We start from the raw sequence: 18,471 nt of genomic DNA, 5'->3' as shown, positions 1-18,471 counted from the left end.
CAGACAGACACACAGACAGACACACAGACAGACAGACAGACAGACAGACAGACAGACAGACAGACAGACAGACAGACAGACAGACAGTAAATCAGTGGCAGTACCTGTGAGGAATCTGTGCCAGATACAAGGTCTTGTCTTTGGGACAGGCACTATCTTGATCTGCACCAGGTTGGGGGGTTAAGAGAAACACAAAAACATATTATTTATATTTAACTGGTTATTCGTGAATGTATTCATACACGCACCATCTAACAGTTACTTTATGGGAGCACACAGCCACAGATACATGACATTATAAGATAAGATAAGATGGACTTTTATTATTCGCCATGGGGAAATTCAGGAGTTAAAGCAGCCACAGAGTGAGAGTGAAAAACAGGACAGTACAGACTCTATATATACTATCAAATATACATCAAACTCCCACCAGTGTAACATACCTGTATGACTGAAAGCTCGTCTGATCACACACTCCTCAGGGATGTCCAGCAGCAGAGCCAGGTCCAGTACAGGAGGTGGGGGTGTTGGAGGTTCGGGTGGATTAGGATCAGCAGCAAGGTCTGTCCTGCTGTTCACAACACAATTCCCTTCATCTACACACCCACCCAGGGCTCTCTCTAGCAGGAAGGCCTGGCTGATGTCCAATGGAAAGCCATCCAGGATCCATCCTGACTGAGCTGGAACCTGCCTATTAAGGACACCAACAATATGTCACTGTCAGGAGAGTGATCATGGGGTTTGTTTATTATACATTTTATTCTAACTGTTTGTAAAAGTAGGACTTTATCCTTGACACTTCTCTGGACTATTGACTTTCAAATTAATTGAATATGGTCAAATGAGTATACAGTTGACTAAATCACATTTTCTGTTTTTAATATCAATACAGTTAATGAGTTTACCTGATAGCCTCTACTATGATGTCCACTACCAGATCATAAGGGATGGGGTTGCCTTCCCTCAGCTCTTTGTCTGCAGCCGCTCCCTGCTTGGCCCGGGTAGACAGCTGCTCAAGAAAAACACATGGAAACAGGAATTAGTTAAATAAGTTTCATTCCAGATAGGTCCACATTTAATCTGAAAAAAATTATGTATTTTACTCAATATTCTCAAATGTTTACATTCAATAGAAATTCATAATTTTGTATCATCAAGGATAACGGTTGAAAGTTGGTTAGCGGTATAAATTGTATACAGGTTACATTATTGTCAGCAGATCACAAACAACACTCACTCTTAAGGTGCTCTTTCTACTTGTCTCTTCAGTTTCAAGGTCTGAAAAACAATTAAATGATGAGTATCACATCAAAAAAACAAATTAGTGAAATGCTTCATATGCAGTGCATTTTTATCGGAAGCAAAAAACACTATGATATACATTAAAGTGTAGCATGCAATTAAATCACGCTGGCTTCAGTAACCCACCAGGCTCCAGTGATGTGCAGGATGTGAGCAAGTGCTCATTGCCTTTCTCTTCCTGCTCTTCTGTGAGCCGTACCTGATGTTTCAAATTCAAATGTTTAAGATCATTGAGGTTTTAACAGGTTTATACATTTTGGCACCAGCATTAACAGCTACTAAGATTTTCTGATTCAGATATTCTCATGAAAAGTCCTTTAAATCTTAATGATGTGATAAGAATAAATATAAAATTGAATACTGGTGAAGTTACCATCCTGTTATACTGTATCTGACAAACCTGTTCTCCATTTCGGTTAGCATCCAGCGCCTCTTCAATGAGCGTGTCCGCTGATAAAATATTGATGCCATGGGCTAGAGCAGGAAACAACACACATGCTCAGCACACCATACTTTCTTATACCAAAAATGTTTTGTCTACATTTTATCACTCCAGTAAATACGTAATTAAGTGGTGTGAAATTGTGTTTGTGCGAATGCTTGCATCTTTGTTTTGATCGCATGCTGTGTACCTTCAGCCAACTTGGCCAGGCAGGTGGTCTTGCCAGAGCAAAGCTTTCCCAGGACACAGGCCTTAAAGGTAAAGTGAGGAAATGAGGGTAAGGAGGGTTTAGTGATGGGTTGATAAACCATGTTCCTCAGTCGTAGGACAACGTGTCCAAGAATGTTGTTGTTGGTCAGGGGTAGTTTGGTCTCCCCTGCTTCCTCTGGCCATGCCCACTCATCTACCATGTTCTGAAAAAGTGACATTGTGGCCAAGTCAAAGAGGATCTTCACACTCAGATGAAGCAGTTCATCGCTTCAGTTCAGCGTTTGTGGGAATACACACAAGCAAGATCTGAAAACTCACTCCACTTGCTTTATAAACTCACAGTGTATTCATCATAGTCCTGGTTGTTCAGTATCTCCTGCTTCTCAAGCTCGACAGGATCTAGTGGGGGAGGGAACTCAATCTCTGGCTGCTGGCAGTGTATCGGCTCATAGAGAGGCAGACCATTGAACAGCAGTTCTTTCCACTCTCTCATGGACTTCTCTGGGATCTGACTGGACATGACAGCAGAACAAATTATAGAAGGCAAAGCTAAACTACAAATGTCCAAATGTATTTACATTGAATCAAAAATGTTTTGTCAATTGAGCCATAATAATGATTTAACTGTATTTCAATAATGTTTCATCTTAGAGTTCATATGATAGATATGTCAAATCTAGTGGAATGCACAAATCTATACAAAATGATTGTTAAGAATGGTTGTGTAGGGAGTGCATATATTTGGATATTATGTATTTGATAGTGAGAAGATTCAGACAGGATGTTAACACTTCCTGATTATATTGAACTACACTGGTCAGTTCCCATGTTGTTGATCTTTTCACAAGTTTATGACTCACAAAACATTTAGTTAAAAACAACCTTGCCCCTATAGTTTATTTTTGTATCTGTTTTTGCTTTATCGATGCCCTTCATCCATTTATTTTGTGACTTTCCTTTTGACCGTTTCCTGCCTTGAATGAATTAAAGCTGAACTTTCCTGTTAAATTGTTTTATTTGGTGTCAGGTTTTTGGGTGGTAGAGTCATTAGCCCATGTTTCATTATGTTGGTATAGTTCATTGTACCAACTGTGTCATCTTGTATACTCATTTAAAAATAGAGAAAATGGTATTCTGATCAATTAAAACAAATTAGATTATTCACTGCTGTACTGTTAAATGTGTTCAAGCATTGATAAATACCTCAAATAATGAAGTAGACTAAGTGAAAATTTATTTAAAACAACAGTAATTTCAACTCTTAAAATGTGATGGCTTAAATTACTTTTACAATCATTGCAGATGAAAGTTGATAACAATAATTGTGTGACATACTTCTCAGTGAGCTGTCGGTATTCTCCAACCTTGGTGGTCAAGTCCACTATCTGCTCCAAAATGTCCTTGCAGCTCTTAAAGTGCTTCTTGTATCTGCTCTGAGCTCGCTCAGCAGCATTCCTCTTACAGAATTCACGCTCCTTTAGGATATCTTCGGCACGGTCCAATTTAGCCTGCTGAGCCAAAGCCTATACCAGACCCCAGTCAGAGAAATGAAATAAGTGGAGAAGGCAGGATGTAAATGGTTCTGCTGGTTACCACCGTTAGTCAGTAAGTAAAGAAGGAAAGTGAAAGATGTCACATAGGTCATTTATTGTGCAAAAAACACGTTTTACTGTGTTTCCTTAAAGAGACACAAAGCAACAGACATCAGTACATGGCTGATATTAGAGGTTGCAGAAAAAAGGGAGAAATGTAAATCTTTGTAAGTAACGATTAATACAGTTTACTAATTTGCCAATAAACACAGCATCAATAATACCACATTAAAGCTTTAACATTTATGTACATTCAATTATATCTATTTGTTCCTAAATCATCTAAAATGAGCTTGACAATCTGCTCTGAGACTAATTGAGACATAACACCAGGACCATACTTTACTAAAACATACTGAATATTTAACACTGAAACCATGCTGGACCATGGCTGCATCCTTTGCCAATCATTTATCCAGGTATCTGCCTTTATTTATGAATTATATAGTCTAACTTTACCATTTATCTGTCTTTCTCTCTCGTCAGAATACCAAAAGCCTGGTTAATAACTACTTAAATACATCCTTTCTTCTCTTCCTATTACACCACCCATACTATCAATTACAGCCTAATACAAAATGACAATAGAGAGAATTATTCTTCTTCGTTATTCATCCTATCTCACCGCCTCCCTCTCCAGAGCTTCCAGGAAGTCCTTCTCTCTCCGCTGCTGGTACTGCTGCTCTCTGAACAGGCGGTTCTCCCGTATCACATCCTTCTGCATACGTATCTGCAGAAGCTGAGTTGCCAAACGGTGCTCCTGCTGGGTCTGACGTGTCAGACGCTTCACCAGCTGCTCATCTCGCCGGGCATCCTGCAGTGTGAGGGAGAGGTGGCTGATCAATTTTAGGAATGTCAAATAACACACTGTGAGAGCATAGCCTGTATCAGATGAAGTTTCACCTCTTGAGCTTCATGGGCCTTGAGCTGCTCCACCAGGAATCTGTCCCGTCTTTTCTCTCTCTTTTCCCGAGCTCCAGCACTTTCCTCAAGCCTCTGTCGGATATTCTGTATATACTTGCTATTAGATTGTAAGGTCAGCTTAGTTCCACTTTCAGGGACCTCACAGCCCTGGCTGCTTTCACCAGGAACAACATCTCTAGGGACAGGCTGACCACTAGAAATGAAAAAGTTCAATACACACTTGTAATCATTGTCCCAATGTAAGATTTTATCAGGTTGCCAAACGACCAAAGCAATACAAATATATCAATAAAGAATACCACATAAAAACAAAACAAATGAAGGGAATGTTCCCTATTGTCTCACCTTGAAGAGGAAGGAACAGCATAAGTAAGCAATTTCTTCCTTGTCTCGAACTGGGCTATTTCAGTCTTGACAGTCTGCAGACAAAAATGAACGACAATTGCAAAAACCAGAAGGACAAACAGACCCATGTCACTCCTTTACTTTTTGTGTAAGCTGTGAAAAGTTAAAGGATTTTTTGTTGAACTCATGGCATGAAAATTGCATTAGAGGTAGTATTGTATACAGAGGGTCATCTGTTGAAATTCCTTCTTAATCTGGAATATCCCAAAGAAAGACTTGGCAGAGAATTTGAATTAGAATGAATCTCCCCTCTGTAAACAAAGCAAGTGTTAAGCAATAACAAGCTATTAGCAGTGACTGGGAACATATGGCGAACAAGACGAACACAGAGTTATTGGGCCTGGATTGAAGGATATTTTTGAATGTCCATTGCAAGCATCTGCTTCTACAAACTCTATGCATACTTCTCGATAGCCATCAATGAAATTCCCTCTTTGTGTTGGTACATTTTCACATCATTCTTTAATCTGAATCCCACCTGCGCTTCTTGTTCATGGCGTTGATGCTGTTGTTGCCTTCTTTTAAGGTTGAGCTGTGAAGTGTAGGGAGGTGGCTTGGGCACCTGGACAGTAGCGGCCAGGTTACAAGTAATGATGCGTTTTTGCTTCTCACGAGACACCAGCAACTGCAACATAAACAGTTTCCACTCATTAGCATGACCCTTCTTTGCATCCATCAAGCGTCTGTGGCTCAATTCTAGTTGTATCAGCCGGGACAACATGTGAAGAGTTTATAAAGATATAACTAAAGATGGCCTTGAAGTCTGGTCAAAAATGAATACAGGAAAAATGTACTACAATACTGCATTTGACTTTAAATGTTTTCCAGTACCTTCTCACTGTTGTTCATTCTCTTCTCATCCTGGACTCTGAGTGGTCTCTGTTGCTGGATGGGACGGGTCATCTCAAACCTGTCGTCCATTGGCTGGTACTTCTCTTCATAGTGCTGCGAAATTTTCTGTAGCTTTTGATCTGCATCACGCTTTACCACTTGATGCAGTCGCTATGTCAACAAAGAAAAAAATATGCTTAATGTAACATATTTTTGTAGATATTGATTACTTCTTGTAGATATAAGATTAAGTTAAACTAAATAAAAACTTCAAAAAATCATTGAAAGAATAAAGGATAGACCACAGAGTAGTAGTTCCACTTATCTCAATATGGTTTTACAGAAATAAAATGTGCTGTTGCCATATGAAATGCACAAACTACAGTTACAGCTTGACAGTCCCCCTTACATCAGAGTAGATTTCATGCTCCTTTTTGTGCGAGCCTGCTTTGGCTGCGGGTTGCATGATTTCCATCAATGTGCCACTGATGTCTCCTTTCTTCTTCTTTTCAAGGGTGACATAGAGCTGGTAGAGGAGGCGTGTGGCAACACCCTGCTTCTCCTGCATCAGGTCCTGAGCTGTGTTCAGGTTGAAGGAGATCCCAAGTAACTTGAGTGTGGGCTCAAGGCGGTTGAAATTATTCATTCTGGAGATGGGGGTGCTATGAAATAAGATAACTTTCATTATTTAATTATTACTATGAGAAAACTTTAAATGAGCTGGAAAAATAAGTAACCGTCTGCTTGTTTTTCAACAAAAAAACAATAGATAGATAGATAGATAGATAGATAGATAGATAGATAGATAGATACTTTAATGATCCCAATTTGGGAAATTCTTTCATTACATAAGCAGCAGTGTGTTCAGACATTAAAATATAAATACTTAAAAAGTGCAATAGAGAATTACCAATTACAAATAAAATGACAGATAGCAAGAGGAAGAAAGAGGGCAACTTACTCTTTTTTCATAAACATACTGAAATCATTTTGCATCTGATATTTATGAAGAACTTCCCCAATTAGGTAGCCACTGGAGAAATCCTTGGCAAAGGTCTTTGGCTCTGTGAAAGTTAAACTTCCGTTAATGGACTCAAACAGTGACAATTTCAATATGTGATATTCTTTTATGCTTCAAACTGAAAACATGTTATCGAAAGTGTTTAAAATGACATGTTCACTACCTAGCAAGTAACTATGGGTTTTCATGGTTTCCCCAAATGGTTTATTGGTCCTTTGTTACCGTTGCTAATGACATATCATAGCCTACCAATCAATATCACTTGACTGTGTTGATAAGTCATCAACTGTCTTTCTAATTCGACGTGTAGCTTCCAAAATGGCGATGTCAGAGTTTTCAAATGTAAAGTTAGAGTTAATTGGGCTAGCAGGTAGCTAGCTAGATAACGATAACTTTGTTTACACTTACCAATCGCTTTTGACAGCTTTAGTTCCTCGTTCAGCCACCTGCACAAAATATCCGTCATCTTATGTCTTTTAATTAAAACCCAGACTATATACTACTGCATAATAATGGACATGGTTGAAGTTAATCGTAGGAGCTCGATAATAACTGTTGAAAAACAGCCGAGGATATCCCAAGGCAAGGGGGCATTGTTGCCATGGTGACGCGTCAACAGAGTTGTCCAGCACGCGGGGGGAGGATCAAGCTGGCCCTGAATCAGTTTTCTTTTCTACGCTCAAAATAATGCTGTGATGCAGTGACTGCAAACTGATCCAGAACCTGTACAGCTCCACACTTAAGAGGGCCATCAGGGGCGTTTGTATTTTTAGCAGCACTTCACTGCCATCCTTTTGCAAATTAGAGAAGAAAAGAAAATAATCACTTGTGTTTAGTGTATGTGTATTGTACTACTAAAACCTATAACCCATTGGTTATGGTAAATGGCAACAGACTTTTAATATCTATATAGAAGTGGAAAATAAAACATATTGACAAATTGCCAGACAAATGACTTTATTGCATTTAAACAAGCAGCATTTCGATTTGTGTTATAAGTGTTAACATGTATTTATTAACTCAGAAGCACATTGTTTTTTATCCATAGTTAAATGTTCTGCAAAATATCATGACAATTAAAATGAAATTAAAACCTTTTTCAGGAACACCTATTTGTAGTCATGTTGTTGTGCACAACATAAGTCAACGCAATTTGTTTTAAGCTATAAGGTAACTTAAACATGGTATTTAAAGGATTTACCAGCCACTTTTTTGTAGTAATAGATTATACAACATGCATAATTTCACAAAAAACATCCAAGACCAGAGATGAATACTTGTTAGGCAGCAAGTTTACCCTGCTGTAAACCTAACAGAAGTGTAACTTTCCACAGTGTAAGCATCGGTTCAAATAAAAAATGTAGACAGACCATAGAAAACAGGTAGCAGACTAAACGGAAATGTGCATGTCAGCATGTAAGAGTCTGCATAGTTTTACCAATAATTACAATTTGTCTGGCAAGTGATACTGCTGTGATAAGGAAGTAGAATACATTTTATAAGCAGCCAGGATCACAATTCTACATCAGTTTACATGATTGTATCGACAAAAAGCTTCTATGTAAGTACACAACAAATATACAGACAAGTGTGATGCTTTTATATATCAGAGGACTTTATATATCTGGTGTCGCCAAAACAAACATTTGCTCTTCTTCTCACAAGAGACAACTCTGCTTTTTGTAGAATAGGTAATATCAATTTGATTTTCGTAAGAGAAAATAAATGAAAGAAATTTACAAATATGTACAATTAGTTGTGTAAAAACAAAGATTTAGAGAAAAAAATAAAAAAGGTGCCATTTGTGTTAATACAAATCAACCCAAAGGCATGTAACACATTCATAGGTTAGTCTGCAAAGCAGAGTTTGTTTGAGAAAGCAGTCATGTTTAAATACTTAAAACACACTTTAGCACTGCCTTGAAGTTCACTGATCTCAAACCGGTTGTTTTACCCCTTATTCAATATGATAGTGAAAGCTGTAGTTTTATCTTTTATTTTTAAACATTTTCCCCAGTTAAAATTAACATCAGTGTTACAAGACAAAGTACAAGGAGACGTTTTTCTCAGTAGTCAAAGAGGACTGCCTGCGCTGCCTGTCATTAATTCATCATCAGTGAAGCCATCCATACTATAGTCAAAGTCCTCATTCATATCACAGTAGTTTTACTTAAAGCTTGTTGGCTGGAGGCACTAAGAAACAGTAACCAAGGGCTGCCACATGGGCCTGAGAGATATGGTAAAAATAAACATCCTGTTTACCGCTGGATTAGAATATAAAATATTATTTGCAAAAATCATACTTTTGGGAATCCTAGGGCTGTTTGACCCATAATGGAGATGACGAATTGCTTTCAATTTAAGAATATTCATAAGGCCATTTCAACACATTTTTGTATAGAAGCATTTCAAGATTCCTTTTTCCAAGAGGCGTTGAGATAAATAAAGGGGATCAAAACATTTTACATTTGAAAACAAACATGTTTTGTAGACTTAAATCTTCCAAAAAATAAACAAGTTTTCACTCACAACAATGTGGTAATTTTATTTTAACCAAAGTTTTAAAAAAATCAGCGTTTACTGAAGTTGATTAAAAGGGACTACTTTGTAGATGTTACGCACAGTGCCAGAGGATTCTGGTTGTCCAATAAAATAAAGCTTTTATTGTAAAACTTTTTTTTCCCTTATACATAACATTTAGAAGCAAGGCATTGTGTGAAAATTAAGTTGATGCACAAGACTGGAAGCATTATATTTATCAAGGCAATTAAAACACTGCAAATAACCATCCAAGTTAATTAACATAATCTGTCTAATACCAATTATCAACTTGAGGATAAAGCAAATCACATAGCTACATAAAAAAGGATACTGACCTTACTCTAAAATAAATACATTTTCAACAAAAGAAATACTGCAAAAAGAAAGTAACATATCAGTGTGTTAGTAAATTAATCTGTTTGTATTAATGTTCTAGCTTATATCAGTGTATATATCCACAGGACTCATCACCCTTACAATTCCAGACCATTACTGACAGCACCACTTGTGTATCTGTGTAAAATATTAACTTTTCTTATTTAAAAGTTCATCTTTCAACATCCCACTGTTCAGACAGTAATTTGTGAAAAATAGATCACATCTATGAGGATAGGAACCACCTTGTTATTGATCCAGGAGAGTGCCATCTTAACATGCATTTAAAATGGTATCACTTTTATTTACAGCTTAATGCCTCTTTTTCTTTCAGGAGCTCATTAACTGTCACAAAACAGGTGAGATTATCCCAATGGCGGACCAGCAGAAGACATGGATACTTTCTATAGAAACTGTTCTTTTGTAGTGTTGTCCAACAAATATCCTTTACCTTTTTTGTGGTGTCATTTGGTTTAAAACATTCATATTTTAATGGGTCTTCTGTAGTGTAGTGAAGTTCATATCACAGTCAAATAAAAACATCTGAAACGGAAGATAAACTGGATGTACTCAATTGTAACAGGATATGCCATTGCTAACTGGCCTTCAGACGGAGTCACTGGAAAGGCATCGAGGGGATGTTAGCACCACCAGGTTGCCAGGGGGTGCTATAAATATGGTTTAAAAGAATCATACAGAAATATCTTTTTTAAGCGGTTTGCTAGGAAAGAATAGTTTTGATATATAAATATACAGATTTGTATCTATGATATTTGCATGACATAAAATTAACTATATACACTTTTCTGTATCTTTGGAATAAACCACTTGAATGGCATTATAGACTTGCTGTTTAAGTGCAACTGTAATGTAGTACTACATCAGAGGGGACATGTAGACTGATGTAGACCATATGGATTAGGCTTGTTTTGTAAATGACACTGGTAAAAGCACTGAATCCAAATGTGTTATGTAACCCCCCTGGCCTGGCGGCTAGTATTGAGAGAGAGATGATTTATGGTTTTGTGGATGACAGCAAGTTGGTTAACCATGTTGCTGCTGATGATGAGGGCTGTCGTTTCTCCTCTGTATCATCCTCTCCATCAGGGAGGAGGAACTGAGTGGAAGCAATTGAGGTGGGGGAACCAAGAGAGGATGCACGGCTGCGACCTTCCCCATCGTCCACCGGGGAGTCCATTTGCCAGGAGCTCTGGGGTTTGTAGCCACTAGCAGCCTGGGACTCTGGAAAAGGATTGGGTGACGCTGGGCCCGTGTCATCACTAGGGACTCTAGATTGCATCTGGGGCCGGTAACCTCCCCCTCCTTCTGCACAGAAGGATGGGTCAGCCTGGGGTATGTGGCCCTCAGAAGAGCCCTGAGGATCTAGCTGGAAGACAAAAGAAGACCCTGATGTCTGGATCCCCGTGTATGTCACATCGGTGCGTGCTGAATCTAAAGAGGAGGCGGAAGAATCAGAGGAGTCTGGGTAACGTGGTCTTATGGGCCGCTCATCTACTACTTGGTTGTAGTAGCGTAATGACGTTGGCTCATCTGTGTCAACTAGCTCGTCTCCTATCCCCTGACCATCTTCATCCTCATCTTCTTCAGGAATGACGACGAGCGCTTCTTTACTAGAATCCCACTCAGGCCTTTCTACCATATGGACCAAACTGTGGTGAGGAGGCTTCACATCCAACGGTGCCTGTGAGACAAGAATCATTATTTTAAACACTTCATTAGTTACACAGGAGAAAACTGCCTATCAGGAACATACAAAAATTGTCAATAGTTATATATATTGAATTATTTTAGTGGTAAGGGTCAGATGAGTTAGACTGATAATGTACCTGTGACCTGGACCAATCACCAGGCAGCTTGGGCTCAGGTATGTCTGGATAGAAGGCCTTTTTCACCCTGGTGACAAGCAAATATTTTCACTTTAAAAAACATTTTCATTACATTTTTACAAATTAAAATAGTACCTCCTTATAGAGAATTTTTAAAACAGTTCTAAAAGTTATTGCTACTGGATATTAGCTACAATATTTATAAATCTCACATGAAAGAGACACAGGATATAGCTTAACATTCTCACCATTTCCGTTTCTTGTAGCATAAAAAGGTGACAATGACCAGGAATAAGGCTGTCACTCCCAAGGAAGCCAAGATTTCCAGAATCAGCCAATCAGCTGTCAGGACAAGACAGTAGAGTTATTAGAGATATTAGAACTAAAGGAAGATTACATTCTTCCTACTTTGGAATATAACTCACAGTGTGTTCACTTGTTAATATTTATTTGTACAAAATCCGTTTGTACATGCAACTTTTGTAATAGTTGTAGAATAAACACAAATGTAAATGACCAGTTAAAGTTATTAAAATATAACTATACATGCACTTACTGAATGGCTCCAGCATTATGGAGGCAGTGGCACCCGTGTCCTCTCCTGCTGAGGTGTAGGCCTTGACAGTAAATTTATAGGAGCCTTCAGAAAGACCTTTGACTGTGTAGCTCCTGCTTCCTGGGTCTGACAGGTTGGCTGTGTAAAGCACATGTGCAAGCAAGAAAGTGGCATTGGATACAAATAAAATCCAGGAAAATGGAGGGAGAAATGAGAAGGAAATTGTGTAAGTTTAACAGGATAAAGAATGCACATTCATATTTTGATGATTGTTGTAATTAATGCATTTGTATACATTTACCTAGAAGTGTGAGCTGTGAGCCACTGCTAATGTATATGTTGTAGCCCAGAAGGAAGCCTCTTCTGCTGACCAGCGGGATATGTCCCCAGGTCAGGAGAATATCAGAGTCCTCCTGGGTGGTTAACAGAGACAGGACAGGACTGGAAGGGACTGTGGAAGGGGAAATAAAAACAGAGGGGATGGGTGAGAGGAAAAACAAAGGAAATTAGAACAAAGACTAAGCAATTACAATGTAAAAGTATGATTTATGAAGTAATTGCTTCTTGGAAGTATAGGTTACTTCACATGCAGTGCTATCCTTACCAAGCTCCTGCATGTATCCCTGCCAGCGCTGCAGCAGCTCTGGGGCCTCGGAGGAGATGCTGTACAGGGAGAAGTTGTACCTCACACCCGGCTGGAAGTTGGCTGATGGCAAAGAAAGATGTTTAATTTTTTTAAATCACTAAAAACTGTCCAAAGTAAGGAATGACAAGGGGTGACAATGATGGCGGAGTTTTTTCTACCTGTGCTGTACATTCAAAATGTTTTGAAAACACATTTTTAAAGACTTTGAAAGTGAATATCTTTTTAAAGGAGACATCAAGCCACGCATACCTGACTCAATGGAGACATTAGTGTTTCCAGGAGCAACCTTGATCCAGTCCACAGGGCAGTTCCACTTGCAGGAAGTATTATGCCATTCTACCACATAAGCACAGGTGGTGTTGACATCGCTCTGCCAGAACAGAGAGAAACCGCTGTCCGTATAAACTGCCTGGGACACAGCACGGGGATCAGCGTCTAGAAAGACAGAAAATACAGATAAGTGTTTCCAGACAGTGGAACCAAAACTAAATTACACAGATGCTCTCAGTACCTAAACACTTAACTCAATATTTATGTCATAATAACTTAACCTCTAAGAATAATTAAACTAATCACTTTTGCCTTCTGCCTTGCTTCTTACATAGTTAACACATTTCCACATACCTGTCAAACGTAGAGGTATAAGTACACTTGCAGGTAGAGAAACCCCTTCAGTGTTCTTTGCTGTTACAGTTGCCATAACCATGTTGTCACTACTGGCGGTAGCCATCTGTGTCAGGTTGACTGGTACAGCAAAGGTATCCGGTGGTAATATTTCTGTGTGCTGTAAACTTTCCCCCGGGCTCCAGAGAGTAACTTCATATCCTGTCATCAGACCACGACTCTGTCTTCGAGTCAGCGGCTAGAAAAAATCAAGCAAAGAGAAGGATGGGAGGAGAGAAGACAGAGACATTTTAAATCCCCTTTTAAATTTCAGGCATGCATGATATGTATTTATTCACTTCATGTCAAGTTTATTCATGTCAAAATAGAGAAAGAGAGTAAAAGAAGGAAGGACGCTAGACAGAGACGAGGTATATACGCATTGAAATAGAACAATGCACTTATGTGATGTTGCGATCAGTCTGTGTTTACTGCAGTAAAAATAGCAAATGATCATTTGTAAATCCATGATTAAAGTCTAAACTAGTTCAATAGCAAGACACAAAAAGGAAGAAATACCTTCCAAATGACCTGCCCGGTGTAGTCTTTGTTCATCCACACCCACATATCAGGAGCTTCTGGAACTGAAAGAAAACAAAAAATACAACTAAATAAAAATGATCACTGCTTCTGCTTCGTAATCGCAAAAACACTTCTACTATAAATACAGCGCATAAAATGAAAGGCAAAAAAGGAAAATATTTTGATTATATAAAAAAAGTATTTGCTAATCATTTTAGATGAGTCAGCATGTAGCAACCACAATTATTTGTTACAAACCATTACACATAAACGGCTCAATACATCCTGGTAACGCCCAGAATATTGAAATGAGTGTCTGAAAACGAAATAGCTGTTGTTTAAATCAATTTGGTATTTTGGACTGTTGGAGATCAAACAAGCAATCTGAGAGAAATCACGTTGGGCTCTGACAATATGTGCAGTTTCACAGTTTCTAACCCTTTTATAGAAAGAAATGATTTAATAGAAAAAACTGAAATCTCTTATGAACTAGAGACACTTTACAAAAGATAAAACTTTTACCAATGCTGCTGCTTGTGAAGGACATTGTTTCGCTCCAGCTCCCCCACTTCCAGAAATTCTGCTGGGCACCGCAGCGGACTTGAACACTGTAGTCCTCGTAAGGATACAGGTCGGGTAGGACTACCGCCCGCAGACCCACACCAGAGAAGGTATGCTGCACACACACACATAAGACAGCATTATTATGTGGTTTATTAAAGGTCACACAAACGGGGAGAATATGCTTACACAAGCTCGCATTTGTAAAAAGTAATGGAAGGCCATTATGTAAAGAATGTTGTAAAGGAAATGTAGGTGAACAATGGAAGTTATCTAAGTGACTGACATATTAAATATACACAAACCAATTAAAGATGGACCAAAAAAACGAAGAGAAAGATTGTTCTGTACATTAAGACAGGCAGAGGAAAAAAAACACATGCAAATTGACAAAATGGTCCTTATCATCAACATACACACAAATAAGCAAACAACTTACATTTGTTTTGTACCCTTGGGAGGTGAGCTCCACCTGGCAGAAAAGAGCCAGGGAACTGTAGCCGTCGTACTTCCATTGCCACAGCACAGTGGCATTCGTGGCATGGGCAACAAAGGTCAGGTTCTCTGGTGCTACTGGAGTCACTGAGGAGGGAAAACAATCAGTGAACTGAGGGGTGTGGGGCTGTGCTTTTTATGTGTACATTACCTTTACTTTGAAAAAAATACTGTCCGTTGATTTTGATAAGGTTAGGGTGATACACCTACCTCTGTGACTGAGCTCAGCGGAGTCAGTGAGGCTGTACTGGCCGAGAAGATTCACAACCAACAGGGTCCAGTTACCCTCCCAGTGGTCCACACGACGCTCCTTCTTCGGGTTCCATGACCAGCTCAAATTAAATGTCCTACAGGGAAAATATAATAGATCTAAAATAAACGGGGATCTCTAAGAACACAAATGTCAAAGCAACCTAATGACATCAACTATAATCACTTTAGTTTAGACAGGCAATCTGACCTACAGACAAAGGCCTGAACACATTCATAATGTAACTTCTCTTCAAGCCAGCGTTCAGACTATTCCTGTAAAAGGCCTGGCAGAGAGCCTACACTATATACACCAACATGTTTTAATGGATACACAGAAGCAGCAAGTGGTTACTTTGACTAAGTGCCTTTTTTTTCTTATAATTATCTTTCTGTTGGTTGATTTTTTTTTCTTCCGGAAAGGCAGTCATAACAACTATAAATAATGCAGGGGTCATTTCTCAGAAAGTGGCATTATAGTCGGTCTTGTCCATAAATCGCTGAGAATCTGACTCAGGTAAACATCCATCATTGCCACTGCTATCCCGAACCTTTATGACTTTCCAATTTCCAATGAATTAAAAGCATTTTAATATCTTAGTCAGCTACATATACTATTGTTTAATTAAATAGGCTTTGGGTTCTTTCACACAATAACTATTAGCTTGTTGTGAATGACAGAATGATGATGTTCTGCTACCCAACCTGAGCCCTACAGTATCATAAGGTTTAATGTCGGGTTAAAGCCATTTTGCCGGGTACATGTGTGAGCCCAGATGAAGTTCAGCCGTTTTTAAAGGTAACGTTTTGCATATACGAGTGACTGTGTTACCTATTGTTCAGTGTGTAGCGTGTTCCTCGTGTCTTCTTGTACAAATTTGTGTTTCGTCTTTCGTTCCACAAGCACACAGCCGAGGTTAGGTCATGAGTCTCACACACAAAATCACTGGGCAGTGGAGGATCTGGGGAAGAGGAAAATAATTAGTAAGTAACTTCTTTGTTTAATAATATACAGTACATGTAATGATAAAGACTATGTAAACATAACAAAATAAGATTAACAGTTCAGTTCTTTTTTATCTTACATCCAACAAACACCACCGCTCCAATTACAATTTCTTTGAAGCTATTGTAACAGACGACGTTGGTTCCCGATGGGCCGGACAGACCCTGATTAACCACTGTAGTGGCGTAACTTCGCCTACTCAGTCGGGTTGTGTTCATGACTTTATTGCCGTAGTTGATGGTACCAAACTGCTTCCCCTCTTTCACAATACAACAGAAGGTGGTATTGGCCCCCACGGGTACGACTCTGTCGAGGGGGAACATCTGCCATTCCTCTTCACTGGGGAGGTCGCTACCTAAATAAGGAGAAAGAAAAGAACGTAGTGTTTACAATGTTCAAATGACAGACAAAAGGGTAGCCAGAGATATAAATAGTGATCTTTAATAATTAGGGAAAGCCATTTTTTTGTAGAAGCTTTCAGAGGAAAACATTAATCAGAAATAGCCCCCTAGAAATTGAAGGTCAAGCAAAGCAGCATTTATGTTTATGTGAGTTGTGGCCCCTCTGACCTTGTAGTATCTCAGTGTTGCTCCATTCACTTGTTGACTGTCCTTCTCTTGAGCAGATTTTGAAGGACAGCGAGGTACACTGCAGCGGTTCAACTGAGGTCCAGTTCCACTCATGCCGACCGCTCAGCTGACTCACCATCACAGACACCGTCTCCTACAGATAACACACAGAAAACCCAGTGAGGGAAAAGAACATGAATATGCTAGATGACACTCATCGATCAAACAGGAAAATACACTTGTATTATTGCACTCAATGATTATATCAAATAAGCTATGATTGCAAAGTGTATTGCCAAGACAAAAATATATTTAGTTGTCAACAAATGCATCAGATGTAAATTGTAGGTCGGGCTATGCCTATTTTTGCATAAGGATGTACCCAACTTGTAGCATAACTGTACAATAAGAGAAGATGATAACTAAAACAGAAATGCTCTTACATAGAAGACAGTTTCATTGAGTTCAGTTCTTAGGATCATGAGGTCAAAGGTCGTGGCTGCTCCTGCCAGCCATGATATGGATAGTTGTTGTGAGTCCATGTTGGTTGACAGGCTCACCTGCTGTGGTACAGTAAGGACTGGAAAAAAGACCATGATTAAGTGATTTCAATGAGTAAATTCAATCAGATTAAGTTAATAGCTGCAAAATGTTTGTTAGTATCAGCCAGATAGAACCAAAGAAGACAGCTTTCCATATGGACCTGCAATCTTTCATCAATATTCAAGACTTTTCACTTTGTGTGCATTGAGCATAGTAGATGATTAATTTATAAGAATCAGAGTGGAGTTTGCTTCTTACCATCATTGGCATTAGTGTGTACAGCCAATAGGCCTAGGAGGACAGAGATGAGCCATACCGTGCTACAGTTAGGCTTTGAGCTGGGATTGACACTTAAGTGAGGCATGGTGTCCAACGAGCGGAGTCACTGTATGCTGATCCTAAGGTCCACTACAGCAACACCATGCTACACATCCTGAGAGGCAAGGTGGGTCTGGGGGAGCAGACAGCAGAAGAGAGAGAGAACAAGGTCAAATGTACAATGAATAAATAATACAGTTCTGGTAAAACAACATATAAAACATTCACTTTCAACCAAATCAAAATGAGAGTGTCCCTCATTTGGAAACCTATTTTGTCTAAATAATACTGGTTACCTGAAGACAGTCAAGTCAAGTGGTGTTTAATACTGTGAAGGTGTGGTGCTGAGAAGAGGACACCTGTGAACTGTTTTTTTTAAATGCAAACCAAATGCCCTGTGTATATTCAGACTGCAGGCACAAAGTCGTTTTTATTTGAAAGCTTAAATGTTAGGTGAGTATGCTCGTCACTGGTTCTGGCTGTGTAGTTTTTCGTGTGTTAAAGTATTATCACATTGTTATACTGCAACAGTTAACTTATATTGAGGATACAAAGGGACTAAAACAAGATAGAATGTGTTTCAGATTTCCATACTAAAAAGAGGTTATCTGCAAAAACATCTAATTTTGTTATGATTCTGGGAAATCTAACCAAGAAACGGATAGCTACAAATGCACACGAACACACAAATCAATATTTCTCTGCTGGGCTCTGACACTCCTTATAAATGTAGCCACAAACTACAATGACAACACGGATACTGAGAAACATAATCTCACCCAAAGAACACTGCCTCTCTCCACACTGGACTTTGCCACTATTCTGTTTGACTAATCAGACTGCCAAGGCACAC

The 18,471-nt window shown here is 38.9% G+C and overlaps 2 protein-coding genes across 2 annotated transcripts in view; both read right to left on the bottom strand.

The window, feature by feature from the left end:
* The window catches only part of LOC104956712 (sperm flagellar protein 2), a 15,325-nt gene extending 8,003 nt beyond the window's left edge, over positions 1–7,322 (bottom strand). Inside the window, exons 1-17 of the mRNA XM_010784242.1 lie at positions 7,136–7,322; positions 6,668–6,770; positions 6,116–6,368; positions 5,707–5,877; positions 5,354–5,500; positions 4,816–4,889; positions 4,450–4,663; positions 4,172–4,360; positions 3,290–3,477; positions 2,295–2,466; positions 1,935–2,157; positions 1,703–1,776; positions 1,429–1,501; positions 1,238–1,278; positions 906–1,009; positions 444–691; positions 105–162 (exon numbers count right to left, since the gene is read on the bottom strand). Of these exons, the coding sequence (XP_010782544.1) occupies positions 105–162; positions 444–691; positions 906–1,009; positions 1,238–1,278; positions 1,429–1,501; positions 1,703–1,776; positions 1,935–2,157; positions 2,295–2,466; positions 3,290–3,477; positions 4,172–4,360; positions 4,450–4,663; positions 4,816–4,889; positions 5,354–5,500; positions 5,707–5,877; positions 6,116–6,368; positions 6,668–6,770; positions 7,136–7,193 (2,390 nt within the window). The 5' untranslated portion in view covers positions 7,194–7,322. The remainder of the gene's footprint in view (positions 1–104; positions 163–443; positions 692–905; positions 1,010–1,237; positions 1,279–1,428; positions 1,502–1,702; positions 1,777–1,934; positions 2,158–2,294; positions 2,467–3,289; positions 3,478–4,171; positions 4,361–4,449; positions 4,664–4,815; positions 4,890–5,353; positions 5,501–5,706; positions 5,878–6,115; positions 6,369–6,667; positions 6,771–7,135) is intronic.
* A 345-nt stretch (positions 7,323–7,667) lies between these two features.
* lifra (LIF receptor subunit alpha a) overlaps positions 7,668–18,471 on the bottom strand; it is an 18,960-nt gene continuing 8,156 nt past the window's right edge. The window contains exons 2-18 of the mRNA XM_010784229.1: positions 17,559–17,751; positions 17,201–17,337; positions 16,758–16,911; positions 16,268–16,543; positions 16,015–16,144; positions 15,144–15,280; positions 14,878–15,020; positions 14,400–14,553; positions 13,875–13,939; positions 13,317–13,554; positions 12,942–13,127; positions 12,651–12,752; positions 12,348–12,497; positions 12,047–12,184; positions 11,739–11,832; positions 11,491–11,557; positions 7,668–11,345 (exon numbers count right to left, since the gene is read on the bottom strand). Coding sequence (XP_010782531.1) covers positions 10,659–11,345; positions 11,491–11,557; positions 11,739–11,832; positions 12,047–12,184; positions 12,348–12,497; positions 12,651–12,752; positions 12,942–13,127; positions 13,317–13,554; positions 13,875–13,939; positions 14,400–14,553; positions 14,878–15,020; positions 15,144–15,280; positions 16,015–16,144; positions 16,268–16,543; positions 16,758–16,911; positions 17,201–17,337; positions 17,559–17,664 — 2,964 coding nt within the window. The 5' untranslated portion in view covers positions 17,665–17,751 and the 3' untranslated portion in view covers positions 7,668–10,658. The remainder of the gene's footprint in view (positions 11,346–11,490; positions 11,558–11,738; positions 11,833–12,046; positions 12,185–12,347; positions 12,498–12,650; positions 12,753–12,941; positions 13,128–13,316; positions 13,555–13,874; positions 13,940–14,399; positions 14,554–14,877; positions 15,021–15,143; positions 15,281–16,014; positions 16,145–16,267; positions 16,544–16,757; positions 16,912–17,200; positions 17,338–17,558; positions 17,752–18,471) is intronic.

This window comes from Notothenia coriiceps, unplaced genomic scaffold (genome assembly GCF_000735185.1).
Source record: "Notothenia coriiceps isolate Sejong01 unplaced genomic scaffold, NC01 NC01_scaffold00026228, whole genome shotgun sequence".
In the NCBI taxonomy this organism is placed as follows: Eukaryota; Metazoa; Chordata; class Actinopteri; order Perciformes; family Nototheniidae; genus Notothenia; species Notothenia coriiceps.
Note: the sequence above shows the minus strand (reverse complement) of the source record. Positions and strands in the feature narration are given on the sequence as shown.